Here is a 24,848-nt window from a genome sequence, read left to right as displayed (position 1 = left end):
ACTGGTACAAGAGCAAAGAAGAGACAGGAAACTACAGAGGTATGAAATTGATGGACCTGGTTATGTAAGTTACTAAAAGAGTTATAGTGCAACTGGGTAAGAGCAGAATTAGCCTAAAACTATAAATATTAATGCTTTTTATATTGTTTTAAAATATGTTTATCAGAAAATAAATATATTTCTAGGTTATAGCCATCAGTTCTTCAACTAAAAGAATTCCAGAACGGAGACGATCTAAAGCACAGAACACATTGATTTTCGAAGTAAAGATCCAGCCTTTAGGCTTTGCAACTTATTTTGTGCAAATGACTACAAGTAAGTTGGATACAAACTCTACTTTTTTGTGGTGAAAATATTTATCTCTTTTATTGTTGGTAAGAAAGTGCCTGAACCAGTTCCTCATTCCTAAATGGAGTTGGATAAGATTATAAGAGTGCTTCACTAAATTCATTTCAGCATTTAGTTTTGGATTTCTATAGGTGTGGGTATGACTATGAGGTGAAGAAGACTGGTTTCTAATCACATGGTCTCAGGTTCACTTCACTTTTGGCACATTGGCAAGCACATTCTCCATAGCATCAGACTGACCAATGCTTTGACAGTGAATTTGTTAGATAGAAACTGAACACATTCTGTCATCTTTCTCTCTCTCTCTCTCTCTCTATATATATATATATATATATATATATACATATATATATATATATATATATATATATATATATATATATGTTGCCAATGCCCCTGGACTGGCTCTTGTGCGGGTAGCAAATAAAATACACCATCTTGAGCGTGGCCGTTGCCAGTACCGCCTGACTGGCCTTCATGCAGGTGACACGTAAAATCACCCACTACTCTCTCTGAGTGGTTGGCGTTAGGAAGGGCATCCAGCTGTAGAAACTCTGCCAAATCAGATTGGAGCCTGGTGTAGCCATCCAGTTTCACCAGTCCTCAGTCAAATCGTCCAACCCATGCCAGCATGGAAAGCGGACATTAAACGACGACGATGATGATGATGATGATATATAGATGCACGCATGTGGGTGGGCAGAGGGTATTTGAGCATAAATTTGGCAGTTTGCATAAAAGAGAAAGTGAACCCAATATCCCATCCCAAAACAAAAATATTTTAAAAACTTCAGAAGATATTACCTAGATTAGGGCTGGGAGATAACAGTTTACTCAAAGTAGCTTCGCTCATCTTCTGCCATGGTATCAAAGTGTTCCAGAACCTGGTGCATGCATTCCTCACTGTGTCCCTGGGAAAATCTTTGAACATCTCCTTCATCTTAGCCACCAGCTTGGTCTTGGTGTTGCAGGCAGAGTAGTTGGTGTCTTTCTCAATTGTGCCCCACACATAGTAATCTATAGGATTACACCTGGTGGGATTAGGAGTCCAGAAATTGGGTGAAGTCATAGAAATTCTCCCAACAGCTACTCCCAAATTCTAGTGTGTGGACACTGCCAGAACACCTGCTGTGTTCCTTCTTGTTGGCCATGGTATTTTAGTCTCTGTTGCGGCTGTCTGTGTCATGTCTCACAGCTTTTACAATGTTCACAGAGCATTGAGCAGCAACCATGATGACTGCATTTTGATAGCTGGTGTGAATCATCAAATATTCTTTTCAAATATTCAGATGGCTTCCAACCCTCCATATCAGCTAACTTCTTTCTCGACTACAACTTTAATCTTTATGGTCTCCGATACTGTTGACTGTTCACCAATACATTAAGCTCTTCTTGAAAAAAGGAGACATAAAAATTATCAAAATTTAGCTTGAACACTGTGTATATAAGATATATATATATATATATATATATTTATATTAATTGAAGTGTACAGTATTATATATTCATTATGGTTGATCTTACCAATCAGTTTTGTGTTGGGGATTCAACAAAGTGTTAGGTAACAGTCCAATTATGAAACCCTGCACTTTTCAGAGATAGCTGTTACATGTTAAATGTTAATATATATATATATATATATATATATATATATATATATATATATATATATATATATACATATATATATATATATATATATATCATCATTTTGTGTGTGTGTGTGTGTGTGTGTATGTATATATATATATATATATATATATATATATATATATATATATATATATATCATCGTGGCACTCTGTCAGTTATGATGATGCGGGTTCCAGTTGATCCGGTCAACAGGACAGTCTGCTCGTGAAATTAACGTGCAATTGGCTGAGTACTCCACAGACACATGTACCATTAACATAGTTCTCGGGGGGGATTCAGCGTGACACAGAGTGTGTCAAGGCTAGCCCTTTGAAATACAGGTACAACAGAAGCAGGAAGAAAGAGTGAGAGAAAGTTATGGTGAAAGAGTTCACCCCCCCCCCCCTGCTGGAGTCTCATGGATCTTTAGGTGTTTTCACTCAATAAACACTCACAACCCTGGTCTGGGAATTGAAACCGCAATCCTACGACCACAGGACCACTGCTCTAACCACTGGGCCGTTGCGCCTCCACACACACACACACACACACACACACACACACACACACACACACAAACATATGTGTGTGTGTGTGTGTGTGTATTTGTGTGTGACTGGAAATGTAACTTTTATTCCATGGCAGTCACATTACACTATTTTATATGTGCTGGATTTTCCTGTTTTATTTAATCTCTTAATGACTATGAATCAGTTTGTATGTGGGCACTCGACCTGCTGAAAATGATAGCTATGTCACCCTTATATCACACACCATTCTGTGAAAAATGGAAAGGGCATATTAGATAATTTGATAGTGTATCTACACTCTATTGTGGGGGGGGGGGATGAATACTCAGAATGATTGATTATGGCTGAATATCTTTGATCAGAGTCGACCTGGAGCTTAACACAACAAAAACTTAATTATTTTGGAAAATATTTTTTCTTTACTTTTATTTTTGTAAATTATAATGAAATAAGACACCTTAGATACAAGAAACGAATTGATTATTAAATGTTTTATCTTTTATATTTTTATAGGTGATTATGTCACTCAGAATACCTTATCACAAATAATTCCTGTAGATCTGGGTAAAGACTTTGAGATCAAAAATGATGTAAATATATTATAATTTTCTTTTTGTACCTCTCATGAAATTTCCTTAATTATGATTAGTAACCTAACTAGATATCCAATTCTTGAACAAATCTGAAATGCTCTATTGAATCTATATTTTTATAAAAATATATGAACAAGAACTAGGGTCTCCTATATTGGAAAATATAGGATGATGATACCCTTGAGTAATAAGACAATGATTTGAGATTATACACTGTCCCATTTTACAAAATCATATAGACTGATAATTGACTATGTTTACTTAATAACCACTGAAAGCAATACATAAATGTCTCTGTTACCCTGTTTTTGTGGTAGATTGAATCTGTCACCACCGTCAGGTACTTGGGTGTTTTAAGAGAGGTCCAATCTGTTGCAAACATTTGAAGGTCTTGAATCAACAGATAATAGATTCACTCGTGTAAAGTGAATCATGTTTTTTCTTGTTGTCTTTTTCTTCCATCTTTAACCAGTCACAGAGGCCTTATAAACAACCATCTGCATTGTCTTACTTTCTATAGCTGAGCTATGTGAAAAATATAAAAAATTGTGGACAAATAACTTTAACCCTTTAGCATTTAAACTGGCCATATCCAGCCCAAATATTCTACCTAGTTTATGTTCAGACTGGCCATATGTGGCCTCTCACATCCAGCTGACAATTTCATTACAGAAGTAAACAATCACATCATCAAAATCTTGAAGCTTCAAGATAATGCATGATTGATTCAAAACAATATGAATAAAGAAGCATTACATTAAACAGAGTAATCTGAATGCTAAAGGGTTAATGCTATGTTTTCTATTTACATACCATTTTTTAGATATTTATTTTCTCACTAATATTGTTTTGAAATTTTATTTTTAAATGTGTGAGTGTTAAAGGCTGATAGTAAACTTCCAGAAAACTGAGCTGGATATGTTGCAAGGTACTTTATAAATGTTTTGATAAGGAAGTAGAAAGATAAAAAAGCGATGACTCAGTTTCTAGTTGAACTAGTTCTCTTCACTCACTTTGTGCACTTGTGATGTGGTGACACAACAACCCATTGGTGAATGGTGGGTGGTACATAACATTTTCAATTTGATAGGTGAAATGAATATATACATCAATCTCACTGGACTAAGAAGATCTGGGAAGGCCATGAGCACTGCACCATCCTCCAGCCCCAACAAGTAAAAATAAAATAAAATTTTACTGGGCATTCCTTGGGTAGTAACGACAAGGGTTGTAGTTGATCTGATCAACAGAACACCCTGTTCATGAAAATAATGTGCAAGTGGCTGAGCACTCCACAAACACTTGTACCTTTAACCCTTTAAGGCTGGGTATAAATAGCAAGTCTTTTTGTGCGGGATGCAAAAAAAGGCTAAAAAATACAAGATAATAATCAATCAAATAGCTTATAATGGAAATGTGGCTTATATACCACGCTTGTCTTCTTCAGAATTTAGCAGTGTGTCAATAAGCCACACCTGTCCTCTGTGGAAGAAAGCATTTTGTGTCAATAAGCCACACTTGAACTTAAAGGGTTAACATAATTTTCAGGGAGATTCAGCATGACACAAAATGTGACAAAGCTTGTCCTTTGAATTTCAGATACAACTAATTTTTGCCAACTGAATAAGCCAGACCCAGCAAGTAAAAAGAAAATAAATTACTGGGGATGAATAAAGTCAATTTGTTTGAGTACACTACTTAATAAGTACCAATTTCATTGACCTCAGAAGAACAAAAATTTAAGTAAAGGCTGTTGAAATGTGAACAGAAAATGCCGGGAAATATAATAAACTAGTGTACGACCTGTAGTTTAACCTTCTGCTTTAAATAGTGTTGTTGTAATAGTTGGCACAAAGTTGTATTCAAGCAAATTTACTTCAGTGTACTAGAGATATTTTGTTTATTGACCTCAAAGTAATAAAAAAGAAGCAGTGGTGACTTCATCAAGATTTAAACATTTTGAGGTACACAGTTTTGGGGAACACAAATTCTTGGTGGTCCTTTTAGTCTGGCCCTCTACCATTTATGTCGTTACCTTTTACTGACCAGTTTAATGAGACAAAAGCCTTTAGGTTGTAAGTTATTTATTTATTAACTGTTGATTTTATAATTATTGTGGTTTTAGCACTAACACCAGTTTAATGACTGGCACAAATAAGACCACCACATGTTGCAATATGAAGGTTTTGAAAGAGTAAGCACACTGCTTCATCAGTTGTGCAGGTTAACAAAAGATTTGCTCAGGTCTTAGGTAGAGAGGTGTGTTTGAAAAATATATTGCAGTCTTCACCCAATACCATACATTCAGCAAAAAGCCTGCAACTTGTTCTGGGAGATGCTGGGTGGGAGTACAAAAGATGCATCTCCCAGGACCCTAAAATGGATCCAGAGGGAACAACCATTAGTGATTGAAAATTTTGCTACTGATAGGACCCAATGGAGGACCACTTTCTCAGGAATAGCAGGTGAAGATGGATGGATAGATTTTATAATTGTTATTTTTATAATATGATTATCTTTGTTGTTGCTTTGTTATTTTAAAACTATTCACATTTGAAGATTTTTTTTTCCAAATTTTTCTCTTAACAGAAAATCTCAATTAGTTTCAATGGAAAAACTGGTCGTATGCAAGGAATTTCCAACCTTGAAAGTAAGGTATCAGCATCTGTGGCACAGGATTATTATTATTATATTGGCCATCCTGGTAACAACTCCGACACTAATACTCAAGCTTCCAACAATTATATTTTCAGACCTTTAAACAACACACCATCTAGTGTGAATTACTTGATGCCTGTGAAGAGTCACATAGTAAAAGTAAGTTACATTTCAATAAATTCCTTAGATGGATTCTTATGCATGAGACATTTATATAAACACAGAGTGCTTGGAGAGTACGGATGTAGGTATGAGATGTTTTAGTAGAGCCGTTTTGGCATCACCTATTTGGTGTTGTTGATTTGATATAGTCTTGATATCAGATCAGGGGCTGGGACAAGTTTTTAACTAGTTATCCCTAATTGTGGAAGGAACCTGTGGAAGAGATAGACCTAGGAAGACATGAGATGAGGTGGTGAAGCATGACCTTCAAACACAGGCTTTAAAGAAAAAAGGCACTGGGGTTGATTCATTCAACTAAAATCCTTCAAGGTGATGCCCCAGTGTGGCCACAGTCTAATGACTGAAACAAGTAAAAGATAAAAGATATTCATTTCATAACTTTTGCAAATTTGGTGGAAATAACTTTCAACATGTTTTGAATTTTCTTCCTTTCCGAAAATGGCTTCATCAATAATATTTCATATGTTACAAGTCAAAAACATCAGATCATTGGTTATTGTCCATTTTCTATGTAGACATGGGTTGGGTAGTTTGACTGGATCCAATGAGCTGCAGAGCATCAGGCTGCACTGTCAGCTTTGGCATGGTTCCTATGACTGGATGCCATTCAGAGTATCATCTACTTTGCTGTGTGTACTGGAAATGCTTTTTGAGTGATACCAGCACAAGCAAGGTTACTGAGTAACTTGCAAAGCAAGGAAAAGAAATATATTTGAGAGAGGGGCAGGTGGCTTTATGTGTTGAAGAAGGTATTCATGTACATAATTTTTGCTTTACAACGCCAAACTCTATAGAAAAGAAGGCTTGGGAGAATTAACAAGATATTCTTATGGATGAGACATCTCAACTATGCTAATATTGTTTTATTTTCAAATAATAACCTTTCCTTTATCGTATTCTTTCATTCTTATACTTGTTTCATTCTGGGTTTAGTCAATCAAATTGATCCCAGTACTATATTAAGTCTGGCACGTATTCTGTTAGTCTTTTTTTGCTGAATTGCTAAGTCATAAGGGCACAAATAAATTAATACCAGTTACTAGGCAGTAAGAGACACAAAAACATGCATGAATGCAAATACACTGACATTTTCTCTCTTTCACACACACACACACACACACACACACACATTCGCACTCACTCATTCATTTGTGAATGATAATAATTCATGAGGTGCATGTAGAACAATGAAAATCCAAACAATAATGTATCTATTTATTCTTAATATATTCTGGCAGAATGTGAATATCTGATTGCTGTTGTTTCTCATCATCAGCAAACACCTTCTCTCTTTAGATCGGTGGTTCTCAACCATTTTTTGCTTATCGACTCCTTTGATTTCTGAGAAATCAAGATAAAGTTATTGTTAGATTATATTAATTGAAAGTTATGTTGATTTAATTCTTCCAGAATGATTTTCTTTTTACAGGGACCACTTGTTCAAGAAGTTCATCAAGTATTCTGCCCTTGGATTACTCAAGTTATACGACTATATAAATCTAACAATTTTGCCGAAGTTGAATGGACTGCTGGATCAATCCCCATTCAGTGAGGAATTCTATTTATAAAAGTTTATTCATTACAAGGGATTTTTTTCATATTCATTTCCTCAGTACCCCCTGACTGGCCCCGTTGCCAGTACCCACTGACTGGCCTTCATGCCGGTGGCATGTAAAAGCACCCACTACACTCTCTGAGTGGTTGGCGTTAGGAAGAGCATCCAGCTGTAGAAACTCTGCCAAATCAGATTGGAGCCTGGTGTAGCCATCTGGTTTTCACCAGTCCTCAGTCAAATCGTCCAACCCATGCTAGCATGGAAAGCAGACGTTAAACGATGATGATGATGATGATGATGATGCTAATTTAGAAGAAATAACAACATTAAAAATGTTTTGGATTTTTTTTTTTCTGAAATAATAATCACAATAATCGTTATTATTTAGTGTCGGTTTTGCATACTGTCATGGACTGGACAGCTTGACATGATTAGGTAGGTCAGAGGCCTGTGTTGTGATCTAAATATAAAGAAGAGGAAAGATCTGAGGATAGAGTCCTAGTGTACTTTTACTTGTCCTAATTCTGGACTGAACTTTTATGTCCTACCATTTCTATGCATAGTTTGAACTACTCCCATGAGCCATTTATTTCATATATGCTACTTTGATAAAAAAAATGCCAGTAAATTGAAAGAAACAAAAAACATAGACATCATCATCATTTAATATCTGTTGTCCATGGGTTGGACAGCTTGACCAGGGCTGGTAATGTGAGGGTCTGCACCAGACTCCAGTCTGATTTGGCATGGTTTCAAAGGGTTGGATGCCCTTCGTAATGCCAACCACTCTGAGAGTGTAATTGGCATAGATTAGATGAGTCTTTTCTACTCTTTTAGATGCATTGGGGAACCATATCTCACTAATAAGGTTCATTTTTGGCTTGATTTGTGTTGTTTTCTTATTGCCAACCACTTTACAGAGTGTACTGAGGGCATTTTTGTTTGTGGCACTAGCACTACAGAACCTGTTATGTCTTTGACAAAACTAAAGTATCCTCCAAACCCTACTCTTAGCAGAGTGATCCCATTATTTGATAACTTTAACTGTTGTCATATTAATGCAAATACATTGTGAAAGACAAATTTAATGTGGTATTAAATCCTCATCATCATTTAACGTCTGTTTTCCATGCTGGCATGGGTTGGATGGCTTGACAGGAACTAGCAAACCAGGGTCCACACCAGGTTCCAGTCTATTTTGGCTTGGTTACTACAGCTGGATGCCCTTTCTAAAGTCAACCACTTTACAAAGTGTACTGGTGCATTTTATGTGACACCAGCCCCAATGGTTTTTATATGACACCAGCACCAGTGCTTATTATGTGGCACCATCACCAGTGCTTTCTACATGGCCCCATCACCAGTGCTTTTTACATGGCACCATCACCAGTGCTTTTTATGTGGAACCAGCACCTGTGCTTTTTATGTGGAACCAGCACCTGTGCTTTTTACATGGCCCCATCACCAGTGCTTTTTATGTGGAACCATCACTAGTGCTTTTTATGTGGAACCATCACTAGTGCTTTTTACATGGCCCCATCATCAGTGCTTTTTATGTGGAACCAGCACCTGTGCTTTTTATGTGGCACCATCACCAGTGCTCTTTATGTGGAACCAGCCTCTCATGGATGATTTTCATCAGCCTCCAATAAATTATGTTCTTAAACATAGCACCACAGTTAATTTGCATTTCATGATGTCTTTACATTAAGTCTGATAGATAGATGGCTGTCATCTTCTAATACTGCTTCTGTTGTACGTAACAGATTTTAACAGTTGTATTTTGGTGATAGCTTTTAAATTTGTTTTTATTTTCTCTTACATTCACCATTTATTTAGTCTATCTCCACCTAATTCTTATAACATTTGTTTACAGTGACAATAAAGGAAAAGAAATAGTTGTTTCATATCAAACTAATCTTAAGACAAACAACTTGTTCTATACTGATGCAAATGGAAGACAAATTATGGAGAGAAAGTGAGTACTAGACATTTTTAATGTATCTTCAATATTTACTCTTTTCCTTTTTATTATGTGATTAAGTATTTTCTATGACCTACCAAATGTTTAGTTTGGTGACAAATATTCACTATAATAACTATATACTGTGGGATTACCAATCAGACTCTTAATACATTCTGTCCAAATATTTACTGTAGATAATTAAATGTTTACTCTAACTCTACTTGCTAAATAAAATACTCATAGTTTTGACTGGAATCCTAACAATATCATTGCTATTAATTTGCATTCATGTTACATTAAAAGAAAGGAAAGCAAGTCAACAAGGTAACTCACTCTGTTAGAAATAGTAACCAAGTCTCCTCTAAACCAGGAACAAATGTCTTACTGAAAAGGAGATGCATGGCTTTTCTAACTGGAAAGAGAGAAAGAAGAAAAAGAAAGAGAGAGAGAGAGGCAGTGAGGGCATATTCTCAAAATATAAGGTAATTATGAAAGATAGAACAGAGACAGCGCACCATAAAAGGGTGAGTAGGTTGGTAAGTTTGTAAGAGTGTGGAAAGAGTAACAGATGATTAGAGATGGAGATCGAGGTGAATGCAGTGGATATCAGTTTGGGATGGGGAGTGAAGGAAACAAGATTCACACACACGTGTGTGTGCATGTTTTTTTTTCCTTTTCACTTGCTGGAGGAAGGGGCTGTACCTGTGGTCTTTGCAAGCTCTTTTATACCAATAAAATTGATGCTATTTATGCTCATTTTGAATTTTTGAGAAGCCAATATCTGCAGGAAAGACATGAGCATGGTAATAATTTCAGAGGGCAGATGTTCTGGGAAGGAAAGAATGACGCCTAGGGTTGGACATCACATGGATGATGAGAGGAAAAGAGATGAGCATACCTGTAGGGAGGTGGCAAGCACCCACCCAGTTCCAAGGATCAGAGATCATTATAGCAGTGGTAGGAAAGGCAGAGAAAGGAGACAGAACACTTGTGGAGCAGAAGTTGGAGTATATCTGTGAGTGATTTTATTGCAGTCAGTCAGGTGACCCTTTTCTGGATGAGGTTGAGCATGTCTGTGTGTGCAGCAATAGTGTTACCCCATATGTGAAAGCAATACTATATGTGCGTATGTTGAGATTCATCTGTTTTATTTAAAAAAATGTATTTGTTGGTATTCTGTTAGATATTTTAAAGGTAATTCTTTCTTATCTTATGCATTCGTCCATACTACAAAAGCCAGCTTTCCATAGTTGAATCTACACAGAAATTTCTGTGGTTACATGATCAGGTCAAGTAACCTGATCGGCTATTTTCTTTTAATAAACTTGACTTTCAAATACCAACTACATGTAATTAAGGACATCCAGTTCCTATATGGGAATGGAAGAGGAGGGTGAGAGTGGACAGAGATGTGTGCACTAATGGTAGTAATATTTTTCTTTGATAATTGCTATAATATAACTGGTACATTATTTCATGTATGTAGGGTTATGGGAAAAAAAACAAAGTACATTAATGAATTAATAAAGAGAATTCCTTTATTATTTTTAATATATTTTATTTTCACTGCAGACTTAATTACCGACCTACCTGGACTCTAAAAAATTCTGAACCTATTGCTGGCAATTATTATCCTGTCAACACCAAGATATTCATCAAAGTAAGTCATGGAAAATTGTTAATCTCATTTTTTGGTTAACTCTTTGTCTTTAAATGAGTATGTGTTTGCATTTTGGTAACTAGATCAAGAAATTCATATCAAGATTTGATGCTAGTGCCTAAGCAGAGATATAGGCAATTCTCAGTAGGCATAAGGACTGAATGGTATTAAGTCACTCCAAAACATTTCACAGATGTTTTCTCCTCTCTCTATATATTTTGCTATATCACAGTTGTCTCTGATCCTCAGGGTTGATTGGTCTTGTGCCATCTTCAGCCAGACACTTATGACTCACCTGTCTCTCCCTCTTCTTGTCATCCACACTGTAACCACATATGCATAGGCCCCATATTAACTACTATGCTCAAGTCTTCCTTCCCAGAATGTTGGTTCTCTAAAATTCCTTTCAAAGTATGGCTAGCAAGAAATTTGGCGGCAGATATGGAAATAAGGTCTATAAAAAGCTTTTGTATTTTGGTTGATAGATGACTTTAGTCTTTTTATGGTTGATGGTTATTCCAAAGGACTTAGCTGCTTTTAGCTACAAGGCACCTCATGTCATTCACTGAGTGTTACAAGAGTATCAGCATAAGAAAATAAGAGTTTGCCAAAAAAATGCTTTTTTCAATTCTGTATGTGTATGGAACTTTTGGAGACAGTGCTTCTCAAGGAAATAGTCCTGGAAAGCAACCCAGAGAAAAGCTTAAGAAATTGACAAATAATATTGTGACATTGTTCTCAGGAAACCTTCATTGGTGTTGTTTTAAGATATAAAGTGTACTGAAAGATCATGTGTGATCAGGATGTGACTCCAGGCCAGTGGCAAAGACGGAATTATTCCAAGCATAGATACACATCTTTAAGCACATACATGTGCAACTTGTAGATTACTGCTCATACTTGAATACATAATCTGCTGAATAAAGTTCTGTGAAAGGAATATTTTTAGTTTATATATGTATAAGCAAGGTTAAATATTTTTAGTATTACTTACAAAATATATTATCACACATGTATTCAATTAGATATTTGTATAAAAAGTTTTATATACATATTTTCTATTTTCAAACTACCTGTTTTGCTGTGTTATGTTGTGTAATCCATGGGAAAACTTAGGATTGATTTAGGAACATAGTTCCAGTTTGGGATCAAGTATCCTCTTTCTTTATAATAGAGCATTTGCTACAAGTTCAACTTGTATGGCATCATATGCATATAATAATTGAATTTAATCATTTGTTGCTTCAGATCTTTTACAAACCAAGCAACTGAAATTATTGAATACAAAATTGTGTTGTCTTTTCTAGGATGTCATGAAAGATGTTCAGTTCACTGTTCTGACTGACCGTTCTCAAGGAGGCAGCAGTTTAAGAGATGGACATGTTGAACTTATGGTATGTTTACTTAAAGAAATTGTATCTTTTTTTATCAGGTTTTGAAATATAATGCTTTTTTGATATTATATTACTGATGGCTGTATCCTTTGTAAACTACATTTCTGTGCTTGAATGTCAGGTATAGTAAACCAGTGTCTTGAAAATTTGGTATACCATATAAATAACTCACTTTCATTAAAAACATATGTGGTATTTATTTAAGCCATTTGAAACTTTATTTGTAATTAAGTGGATTTGTAAAAGAACTAATATTTTAAAAGTATAACAGCTGATTTTGAAGTAAATGGAAGAAGTTTAAAGAATTGTTATGTTGCCAACAATATTTAAGTGAAAAAGACTTGTGACAGTATTGACTTAGTTTTTTCTTAAAAACAAAAAAAACTTAGAAGGTATGTTCATAATGAGGTAATAACTTTTCCCTTTTTTATAGTTACATCGTCGTCTTTTGTATGATGATGGTAGAGGTGTTGGTGAACCCTTAAACGAAACTGGCGCTGATGGACATGGTCTGATAATTCGAGGTATGTACCTATACAGTTGATAAATGCATTTCAATGTTACATTTTTGTAAGAATCCACTGTTAAACATTGCCTTCTGTTCTTTTTTAAACGAATGTAGTAAACGAAGATATTAGTAGACTTGATAGTTTTTATATAAAATCAAAAACTGTAGCATTTGCAAACTTTGTGTAACAGAAATAAAACTGCATTTAGTTAGATAAGTAACTGGTTTTCAAATACTGTTGCTGTGAATTCTGAGATAAGAAAGTTAATAAAGGACTAACAATTCTTTAATGGCTTATAAAATATTAGTTTCAAATTTTGGCACAAGGCTAGCAATTTCGGGGGAGGGGTCAGTTGATTACAGTGACCCTAATGCTCAACTGGTACTTATTTTATCAAAGCTGAAAGGATGAAAGGCAAAGTTAGCTTTGGCAGAATTTGAATTCAGAACATAAAGACGAATGAGATGCCACTAGGTATTCTGCCCAGCATGCTAATAATTCTGCCAGATTGCTGCCTTAACCCTTTCGTTACCAACCTGACTGAAACCAGCTTTGGCTCTGAGTAAAAATGTCTTGTTTTCATAAGTTTTGAATTAAAATCTTCCACCAAACCTTAGTCATAATTTATGTTCCTAACACTAGCTGAATGATAACTAAGTTATTTTACTAAATTCTTTGTTATATTTAAAGTAATTGAAAGAAACGCAGAGCATCTGAAAATAAATACAGTAACAAAAGGGTTAATGGATTATAAAATATTGTCATCAATCACTTCACAATGATGATTTGGATTAGAGAATTCCTAAGTTGTAAATATGATATTATCAACACAGCTTGTTAAAAAAAATGTGCTGTCAGTAAAAAGTAGTCACAAGTGGAAGACCTAAGAGATGAGAAGCAATTAGGTCAAGCCTCAAGATGCTCAGCCTCAGATAAAAATCTTATTTAGCCCTAGGACATTTCTGATCCAGCAGACTTGTAGTCAAAGACGTTCTTACTATAGCCATCCCATCTATTCCACTAGACAGTGCACCACATTCTCTGTGTCCTTTCCATTTTGAAGATATTATGAGAGAAATTTGGTTGTTACTTCTAGTAGGTCCTAAACATGTAGAGACTTTCCTGTTGGCCCAGAAGATCGAGATGAATGTTGATATGCTGAATGGCAGATCTATCCAACCCATATCAGCATAGAAAAACAGATATTAAAACAATGATCATGATTTGTGGCTCTTAAAATCTTTGAATTTTATAATTCCAGGGAAACATCATCTGTATGTTGACACAAAAGGAAACTCCACAATTTTCCACAGGCAACAGGCTATTGAGAACTTCTTACATCCAACAATAGCTTTTGCTGAACTGAGAATGACACCAAAGGACTGGAAAGCTAAATTCAACACAGATGTAAGTTTATTTTCAAAATAGTGTATCTTGTTATATATATATATATATATATATATATATATATATATACGATTTAAAAGAGTTCCAACTCAGTCTGTTTTTTATGTTTTATTTATATTCTTATAAAATTAATGTGGGATATGGAATATATAATATAAATAGTAAAATGAAATGAAGTATTGAATGTCTTATTGAATATATTAAATATATAAGGACTAGTATACTTTCCTGCCTCATGGCAGTCATCAAGGTCCTGTCTGACAGATATCCCACATTAATTTTATAAGAATATAAATAAAACATAAAAAACAGACAGAGTTGGAACTCTTTTAAATAATATATTCCTCTATACATGATCATACAAAACCCTTTTTTTGCACCAGTCCTCAGTCAAATCGTCCAACCCATGCTAGCTGGAAAGCGGACGTTAAACGATGATGATGATGATGATGAGATATATATATATATATATATATACATACATACATAGGATATTGCGGTAGTAATTTACTTGCAACATCGATGCTCTTTGTGTATACTATCAGAGTTTACTTGTCTTTCTAACTGATCTTCATACTAGTTAATACTGTTCATAAAACATTAGCTGACCACATATTTTTTTTTACTAGACCAAGCATTATACTTTTCTCACTTGATCTAAATCTTGGTATCTAACCACTTCTCAGATTATACCAGAAATATTTATACCAAATACCAGGTGTATTTCTGACTCAAAAGTACCTTCTTTTTGATCAGTTTTACAGATTTACTTCTCACTATCAATTCAGATATTTCTAACACCTTTACTACATACTCAACTTTCACGAAACTTCTGAGTGTTACATATTTGACTGACACAAATAACAACAGTAATAAGAATTTTTGTATCATTTTAGTGGGCAGCTATGAAGAGCAGTCTTCCTGGTAATGTGAACTTATTAACTCTACAGCAATGGGGTAAGGATACATTACTACTTCGTCTAGAACATGTCTTTGAGAAAGACGAAAGCACATTTTCAAAACCTGTGACAGTATCACTAAAGGTAATTATACTTTGTTGCATTTATTAATTTAAGGATTTTACATTAAAATTCCATTTAACTTTATATTTTATTTTTATAATTAACAAAACATGATTGCTTAATGCGTGTTGATGGTACTCTGGGGACAATATGTTAAGAGTTCAATGGGTATCGAAGAACAGTGGCTAATATGACTTTTTTTTTTAGTGCTTTTGTGTTATTTGAATGCATTAGTTTAGTTAGACAAGAAGATAAGCAAAAAGGAAATTCCAATATCTTTGGAAGTGAAAGAAGACAAAAAACATTTTACTGGTTACACTGTTTGAAAATGTTATATTAATTCTTTAATATATAGGAGTTTAGAAATAACCAGAAGAGCAATAACATGAAGACACACACCCACACTTATATGATTTTAATGTCCACTTTTCCATGCTTGCACAAGTTGGATGGAATTTGTTAAGGTTAGATTTTCTAGGGCAAGATGTCCTTCCTGTCAACAAGACCTCAACTGTCTCCAACTAATATAATATTTCCCTTTGACCAGACGTGTTTCTACAGAAGATTGGAAACATTGACACTGCTTGTATGACAGTGATGCTCATTTAAAACTTATCATGTGATGTCAAGACAAGGAGACACAAACACACATATATATAACAAGCTGCTTTCAGTTTTTGTCAGCCAAATCCACTCACAAGGCTTTAGAAAGCTATAGAACAAGACATTTGCCCAAAGTGCAGTGCAATGGAACTGAACCCCAAACCATGTTGAGAAGTGAACACCTTAACCACATACTCATGCCTGCACCTATATATCATTAACAAAACTTAGAATATCCTGTAATTTAAAAGTGGGGTATCTTTGTCAAGAAAAATTTTGAATCTTTGATTTTATCAATTTGTAAATATGCAACTGATATTAAATTGCTGTTTTGAATTAAGGCTTAAATAGATTAAAAAAAATATATATATGTACTGGTTATGTAGGAACTTCATGAGGCAGTTTCAAATCTGAATTAGAGTGAAATTTCAAGTATGGGAGAAGAGGCAGAGGGGTCCCTCTCTTGTGCTGATATTGTGTTAGAAATTTTTTATAGCAATCATTGACAGTGTTAGAAACAGGAATTGAATATATCACACATATATATATATACATAGCATGTTTTAACTTGCTACAAAGACTCAGTATTTAACCCTTTTGTTACTAACCCGGCCGTAGCCGGCCGAAAAATTTTTTGGTTCATAAGACTTAGCCGGCCAAGCGTACCCATTGTTATTTAAACCCAAATCTCGTTAGTACATTCGTTAAAACACCTGATTTCACTTTGCAAACAGTTGAGTTATTGTCTCTGACATTGTTTGGCATGATATTTGAACTCAGTGAATTTTGGAAGATTTTTTTCCACATTTTTTGCGGTGTTAATTTTTTTCAACTTTGAAGATGGAGAGGAGTTTCATGCTATCAAGCAGTGATTCCAAATTTGAAGGTTTTTCAACAGAAGATATGGAGATATCGAAGAAAAGAATGAATGAGCTACAAAAGCACGTGGTGAACGATAATGAATCGGATATTTCTGTATCCAAAACTGAAATCAGCGATTCTGAAAGCAGCGACGGCGACAGCGAGGATGATTTTACACCAGAAAAAGATTTAAAAAATATTTTTATTAACAATTTTTCTGAGGAAACAGGGTGTACCCATAGTCTTTCTCAGGAAGCGAAACCTTTAGACTTCTTTTTCATGCTTGTTTGAAATGATTACTGCGGAAACAAACCGTTACGCTGAATGTAAACAAACCGGAAAAAAAAGATAGCTTGTGGTTTCCTGCAACTGTAGATGAAATACGGGCATTTTTTGCTATAAATATTATTATTAGACAGTTACCCAGAATAACAAATTACTGGAGCGATCAGGAACCTTTTGGCGATGAATACATTTCCAGTATTATGAACAAGTACGATTCGTGAAGCTGAACCAATATTTACATGTGAGAGACACTAGCAGTACACCCCCCACCAGTACGTGGAGAACTTTCAGACAAAAATTATGCAATAGAATTGATTAAGAACCCTTTCTTTAATTATGTTCCAAATATTACATTAGTATGTTGATAAATAAAAAAGTTACAGGTGTTTAATGAGACTAGTCTAAATTCATGATTATTTTAGAATTTAATTGAAACTCATGAGGGGTGTATTTTGGTCAGAAATATGGTTAAGAGGATGTGGGTTCTGAAATGTGATATTCAAGATAGTACTAAGGGCATTATGAATTGAATTTGTATCAAAACTAAGCTACAGTCTTGGCATGTTAGTAGCTTACATTCTTGCTTGACCAAATTAATCTATGTAAGACATTAGATATATGTGCAGTATAAAATTAACTGATATTTTACCTTTTGATGTCAACAAACCTTGAAAGGGGATAGATATCCATCAATGCTATACCTATCTTAGTTGAGGGATCCTACCTTGTGAGTACTTGGTGATCTCACCAGTGCTGGTGCCATGATAAAAGTACACAGTGCACTCTGAAGTGGTTGGTATTAGGAAGGGTATCCAGTTGTATAAATCATGCCAAACCTGGCATTGGAACTTGACACAATCCTCTGGCTCATCAGTTTATGTCAAATATTCGAGCATGGAAAAAGGGACACTAAAAATTTAATACATCATCATTATTTCACATCTGTTCTCCATGCAGGCATGTGTTAGACAGTTTGACTGGAATCTGGTAAGCCAGAGAGCTGTACCAGTCTCCAGCTTGGTTTCTATAACTGGATGCCCTTTGTAATGCCAACCTCTCCAGAGTATAGTGTCTTTTACATGTCACTGGTACAGGGGCCTTTTATGTAAATGATCTAGAAATAATTTTCCTTACAGTACTATTAGCAAGTGCAATGAATCCAATGATAATTTTCATATGAAATGACTTTGGATTTAATTATGCTTTCTTATGAAAGAATACATCTTTTAATTAAGGAAATTTCTTTCAATTTTATCTTTGAATATTTTCAATGAAAATCTGTTTATATTTATCTTTCGTTGTTTTTTCAGAATTTATTCATCCACTTTAACATTACTGCCATTGAAGAATTAGTTCTTGGTGCTAATCTCAACCTATCAGATTTACATCGTCTTAAATGGAAAGCTGATGGAGACAATACAAGCAGTAAGTATTTAACATTTTTTTGGCATAAATTAACACTAGTTTAATTCTAATCTCAAACTATAAGATTATTAGAACCATTTGAAAATTATTATTTCTTACAGTATCTTGTTGAAATTATCAGCAAATTCAATTCATTTTTACCTAAAATTCTATCACAGTTTTATATCCAATTTCAGATCATTATTTCAAGAAGCAAGAAGGTCTTGAGATTACCTTATCACCAATGGAAATTAAAACACTGGCAGTGACAATAAGAAATTTCTTTTAAATATGACAATTCAGTTGAAAATGTAATGGTGTAACTAACTGAAGAAAGCTGTCTTTCAGTTATTTTTTCTCTTTATTCTGCTTAACTACTTATCACCAAAATCATCAGATTGTGCAGATTGCAATTTTTTTCATTATATTTTAATTAAAATGAACAACATCTTTATACTTTTAATATGAAGAATTCAATAATTTTTTTATTTGTGTAGTATTTTTATTTTTTATTTTTGGGTCTCATGGAGGTAATGACCGAAACCTTTGGCATTATGTCAAGAAAACCCATTAAGTCAAGTGGAATAGCAGCCATGGCAGATACTGATGTCATGCAAATGCTGGTGGCACATAAAAGCACCCATTATATCCTCGGAGTGGTTGGTGTTAGGAAAGGCATCCAACCATAGAAAGCATGCCAAATCAGATGGGAATCTGGTGCAGTGCTCCAGCTTGACAGCCCTGGTCATACTGTCCAACCCATACCAGCATGGACAACGGAAGCTCAGTGATGATGATATGATCATTCTAGTGTTCATTCTGAATTCAAACTCAAGCATTAAGCTGTAATACTGAATATGTAATGAAAGCTATTGTGTAGCTTGATGGTGTCCAAGATTGAGGCCAGGTTATGCATAAGTTTGGAACAAAGAAGTTGGAATATGTATGTAATACTGAGGTAATACATAATATTCTATGCTAGAATAGTGGTGGGGAAAGACATGTAACTTTCCAGTATTCTCTTTTACTTGTTTCAGTCTTCTGACTGTGGCCATGCTGGAGCACCGCCTTTAGTCGAGCAAATCGACTCCAGGACTTATTCTTTGGAAACCTAGTACTTATTCTATCGGTCTCTTTTGCCGAACCGATGTTGGGGGACAAACACAGACATACAAACACATATATACGACAGGCTTCTTTCAGTTTCCGTCTACCAAATCCACTCACAAGGCTTTGGTCGGCCCGAGGCTATAGTAGAAGACACTTGCCCAAGATGCCATGCAGTGGGACTGAACCCGGGACCATGTGGTTTGTAAGCAAGCTACTTACCACACAGCCACTCCTACGCCTATTTTTTTTTTTTGTAAAAATGTCACATTGTCATTTTTGATAAACACAATACTAGTTTTGAAAACGTGGGAAATAAAAGTATTTTGAGGCAGTAGAAAGGGAATTCTTCAAATATCAACAAGCAATATAATCAAACTTTAAGATTGATATATAAATGATATAATATATAATATGGTTAAAAAAAATAATCAACTGGACAGCTGCTAAGTTCCAATAATCGAAGTAAACATTTACAAAAGTAAATAAATAAATAAAAAATTTTTTAAATGAAGACTCAAACATTTGACATAAAAATTGATCATATTTTAATATGCAAAAATTGTAACAGTTCCATGCACAGCTGGGTAAACATGAAAATGATATAAGGATGTCATAAGCAACAGATGCTTAAATAAAGTTTAAAACTTTTAGTCCCATTAATAATAATAATAATAACTGAGTATTTGTGTGATATAAACCAGTTACATCTCCAAAGCACTTAATAATTGATTAATTTTTACAAAGAATTTGCCCTAATAATAAATCAAATTGAGAAAAGAGCACAAGTATTTAACCTTGTGTTCAAGAGAAGACATAAAAAATAAATATTTCAGTTTATATATCACAGGTAAAGTATTTAAGATGCAATCAATGATAGACCAGTTGTCCTGTTTTGAATAATAACTAATCTAATTTTCAGATATATTTTTTAACACAAGTGAACTGTTGTGACAAATTAAGTTTAAACATCAAACTTAAGTTTAAGTGAAATATGTATTTTATACATCAGAATTATTGTTTTGAAAAAAAAAAAAAGTAGCAAGTCATTGGCCAAAAAATTCATTGGTTTGTATCTTTAAATCTAAAATAGTGCATCTAAGAGTAAATAAAAATCATTTGCGTTAAAGCTCCTCGCTACAACAGCAAGGAGCTTTATGGTTATACTATAAGTGAATGTTTTTTTTTAAAACTTTCAAGTGTTGGACTCAAATCCTCCCAAGATGAAACTGGAATGATGATGGTACATGCAGTACTATGTTAGGTGTAATAAAAAATATTACCATAATTTTTCTAAGAGAGACCAATCAATCAAATATATAAAGTAACAGCTGATTCTAGGTTAGAGTTTGAGTTCATGTTTATAGTTAGAACAGTAAATATTACTGATAATTGAAAAACTGAAATGTTCCTATTCTTTTACAGGTTTCAGCCATTAGTCTAAGGTAATGCTAGGGCAGCACATTTAAGAGTATAGTCAATTCTATTAATTTTGTTTCTTGTTTGGCACTTAGATTTTCTGTTTCTTTTCACTCCTGGATTGATGAAAGGCAAAGTCAACCAGGGCAGGATTTGAACTTAAAACTCATTAAAATAGTCCTAGTGTATTGTTTAAAAAAATACCTTAGTCATAAAACAGCTATATGTTCATCTGAGGAAATTAACTTGAACACTGCAGCAGAAGAATAATCAAGTAATTAGTCTGATAGTTACTATATTGTGACATTCATCACAAAGCTTGTTTAATCAGTAAGTTGACAATCTTTCTTCTGATTTAAATAAAAATCATCACATCACAATGTCATAAATCTAAATATAGTGAACTTTGGACTTAATCTGATCTCACTTGGAAGAATCTTTTTAGTAATATATTTCAAATTAAAAATTACTGATGTTCTTATATACAATATGGCATTTAGATTATAATTTTATGCAATGATAGCATGATTATAAAACATTCAATATTTGTATAGGAAAGAAAGCCTAACAAATATAGTTTTATGATTTTTTAAAAATTATTTGATGAAAAAATATCTTTTGTAATTTGAATATTTCTGAATTTGTTTATTTTTAGAATTTTTTTTAAATAGAAAAAGCACTTGAAAATGGATTTTTTTTTTCATATTCTACAAAAGATACTCTAAAATAATTATTCTTTTAATTATTTGCATAGTACACAAAATATGCACATATTATATAGAAGTTTTTAGATCAAGATGGCGTATTTTATAGAATAAAGAAAATAATAGACAAAAACAAAAATTAAATCAGCTCACTTCATATAGTTTGGATCAAATGTCTAGGAATTGTTCCAACATGATTAGACTGAGAAATATAGTTCTTTGTAATGCATAAAAGCAGCAATTATAAACCAGAATGCTGCACCCCATAAATTCATTAGGTAATGAGATAGGTGATTGCTTTCTATTTTCCAGTATACTGGGAATTTGCAAACAAAAACTTCGTGGCCCATATACAATACTATAGCATTCATTCCTACAACAGAAAGAAATACATAAATAAATATTAAAATTACAGTAAGTTTAAGTAATAGATTCCTATTAAGGCTTGCATTTTTTTTTAACAAGACCAAATTTTATACAAGAGAAATATAATTAATTGATTTAGCACCGGCATCAAACATATGGGGAAATGAGCTGGCAGTAACGTTAGTACGCCGGGTGAAATGCATAGCGGTATTTCGTCTGCCGTTACATTCTGAGTTCAAATTCCGCCGAGGTCAACTTTGCCTTTCATCCTTTCGGGGTCGATAAATTAAGTACCAGTTACGCACTGGGGTTGATGTAATCGACTTAATCCCTTTGTCAGTCCTTGTTTGTTCCCTCTATGTCTAGCCCCTTGTGGGCAATAAAGAAATAAGATCAGAGTTGACAACTGAACTCAGAATGTTGAAGAAATAAATTGCTTACAGTAAACACCCATCCAATTTGAGGTTTTCTTAACCAGCTCTGGTGCCTCCATCCCCACACCAATAAGTATTATTATCTTGTTATATTGAATTATGTTCTCCAAATTCAGAGAAGAGATGGGTCAAGGTATTCTGCATACAAGAGGTAAGATGGAGAGGAGCTTCAGCTAGGGTCCTCACAGGCAAGGTACATAGGTATAAAATTTTCTGGCAAGGTAACATGGATGGAGTAGGCATACTCCTTGAGGAGAAATGGGTGGATAAAGTCATAGAGGATGTTAGGGTGTGCGATAGAGTGCTTAAGCTCAGGCTAGTCCTGAAGAATAGCTGAGACCCCCTTCGGTCATGACTGACCATGGGATTGCACCTAGAAAGTTACCCTCCAAGGCACAAGTCCGAGCAAGGTTGTTTATGGAAGACCAGCAGTCACCCATACATATCGGCCTCCCCTCTTCATGCCACCAGTGTTATCCAAGGGAAAGGCAAGGGGCTGATACAGCTTGGCACCTGTGACGTTGCAACTCATTTCTACAGCTGAGTGAATTGGAGCAACGTGAAATAAAGTGTCTTGCTCAAGAACACAACATGCAGCCCAGTCTGGGATTCGAACACACAACCTCACGATCGTAAGCTCGACGCTCTAACCACAGAGCCATGTGCCTTTACAGAACAGCACAGCTACAATTATCTCAGCCTACGCCCCACAAGCGAGACTACCAAATGATCAGAAGGACCTTCTGGGTTTGTTAATTTGCAAACTACATGGTGATCTCAGTAGTGCTGGTGGCATGTAAAAAGTACTCAGCACACACTGTAAAGTGGTTGACATTAGGAAGGACACTCAGCTGTATAAACCATGCCAAAGCAGACACTGGAGTACAATGCAATTTTAGCTCATGCATTATATAGAAATTCCAATTAATGATGTGTAATGCATGAGCTAAAACCAAAAAACTTTCTCATCTTGGAAACTGTACGTGATGTCAAAAAAACTAATTGTATATTTGAAAACAGCATTTAAAAACTACACTAAGTACATCTTGACATATGCTTGATGAAAAATACTTGTTGACCAGTGTTATTTGTTAAGTTAAATCAAACAATTAGAATGTGTAATAAAACTAAACCAATTAGCTTGTGGGAGAATCATGATTACCATTTAAAGATATATATATATATATATATATATATCATCATCATCGTTTAACGTCTATTGTCCATGCTGGAATGGGTTGGACGGTTTCACTGGCATCTCAAGCCAGGAGGCCGCACCAGGCTCCAATCTCATCTGGCAAAGTTTCTACAGCTGGATGCCCTTCCTAACGCCAACCACTCCAAGGGTGTAGTGGGTGCTTTTTATGTGACACCAGCACAGGAGCCTGTCGGGGTGAGGGGGCTGGCATCAACCACGCTTGGATGGTGCTTCTTATGTGCCACCGGCATGGGAGCCAGTCAGGCGGTGCTGGCAATGACCCATGCATGAATGGTGCTTATTGTGTGCCACCAGCATGGGAGCTAGTCAGGCAGCACTGGCGTCAGCCACAACTACAATTTCCATTTGATTGTGGTACGATTTGATTTTGATACTATATAAATATAAATATATATATGTAGAAACTTTTTATTATTATTATAGTAACTTTTGCTTTATTTTGAGATAAAATTTGTGTGTGAAATGACTTACCTGCCCAGGTAAATGGTATTCCAGTCCAAATGTTCCCTACATCAATTGCAAGATAACAGAGAGCAAGCATGAAGAAAGCTAAGGAAGCTGCTGCAAAAATGTACGAGACAGACCTAAAAAACAAATGGAAATCTTGCTGAAAAACTTTAGAATAATTTCAGATTTATTGTTATTGATTAGCCTCAAGTCAACTCAGATTGAGAAGACCTATATTAAAAATTGTTCTGGCTTTCTAACTGAGGTCATTCTTATCAGTGGTAGGGATGTTAAATTAGAACCCTTTTCACTTAGTCCCTTGCCCCCAACATTAAATTAGACAAGTTTAAATAGAAGTGTTTTAAATTTGTTAAACTCATTCCTTCATTAGTCACTATTTTAGAAAGGCTTTTGGTGCTGTCATGTCTTAATGAATATACAGAACCATGTAGCATTGAAACAAATGAGGGAGCAAGTATCTTTAGTCATAGCATCGAGTTGACCAAAACCTCGAGACTGTAATTGGGTAGATGGAAAAAGTG

The 24,848-nt window shown here is 34.7% G+C and overlaps 2 protein-coding genes across 2 annotated transcripts in view; one reads left to right on the top strand and one right to left on the bottom strand.

The window, feature by feature from the left end:
- The window catches only part of LOC106883085 (lysosomal alpha-mannosidase), a 50,778-nt gene extending 31,705 nt beyond the window's left edge, over window positions 1–19,073 (top strand). Inside the window, exons 15-26 of the mRNA XM_014933977.3 lie at window positions 186–315; window positions 3,024–3,100; window positions 5,693–5,920; window positions 7,374–7,492; window positions 9,376–9,477; window positions 11,038–11,125; window positions 12,433–12,519; window positions 12,953–13,043; window positions 14,290–14,435; window positions 15,332–15,478; window positions 18,517–18,631; window positions 18,808–19,073. Coding sequence (XP_014789463.1) covers window positions 186–315; window positions 3,024–3,100; window positions 5,693–5,920; window positions 7,374–7,492; window positions 9,376–9,477; window positions 11,038–11,125; window positions 12,433–12,519; window positions 12,953–13,043; window positions 14,290–14,435; window positions 15,332–15,478; window positions 18,517–18,631; window positions 18,808–18,899 — 1,422 coding nt within the window. The 3' untranslated portion in view covers window positions 18,900–19,073. The remainder of the gene's footprint in view (window positions 1–185; window positions 316–3,023; window positions 3,101–5,692; window positions 5,921–7,373; window positions 7,493–9,375; window positions 9,478–11,037; window positions 11,126–12,432; window positions 12,520–12,952; window positions 13,044–14,289; window positions 14,436–15,331; window positions 15,479–18,516; window positions 18,632–18,807) is intronic.
- A 1,175-nt stretch (window positions 19,074–20,248) lies between these two features.
- Window positions 20,249–24,848, bottom strand: part of LOC106883086 (heparan-alpha-glucosaminide N-acetyltransferase) — a 43,582-nt gene continuing 38,982 nt past the window's right edge. The window contains exons 16-17 of the mRNA XM_014933978.3: window positions 24,331–24,443; window positions 20,249–22,213 (exon numbers count right to left, since the gene is read on the bottom strand). Coding sequence (XP_014789464.1) covers window positions 22,038–22,213; window positions 24,331–24,443 — 289 coding nt within the window. The 3' untranslated portion in view covers window positions 20,249–22,037. The remainder of the gene's footprint in view (window positions 22,214–24,330; window positions 24,444–24,848) is intronic.

This window comes from Octopus bimaculoides, chromosome 5 (assembly GCF_046866305.1).
Source record: "Octopus bimaculoides isolate indiv1 chromosome 5, ASM4686630v1, whole genome shotgun sequence".
Classification (NCBI taxonomy): Eukaryota; Metazoa; Mollusca; class Cephalopoda; order Octopoda; family Octopodidae; genus Octopus; species Octopus bimaculoides.
The sequence above is the reverse complement of the archived record's forward strand: the minus strand, read 5'-3'. Positions and strand labels throughout refer to the sequence as shown.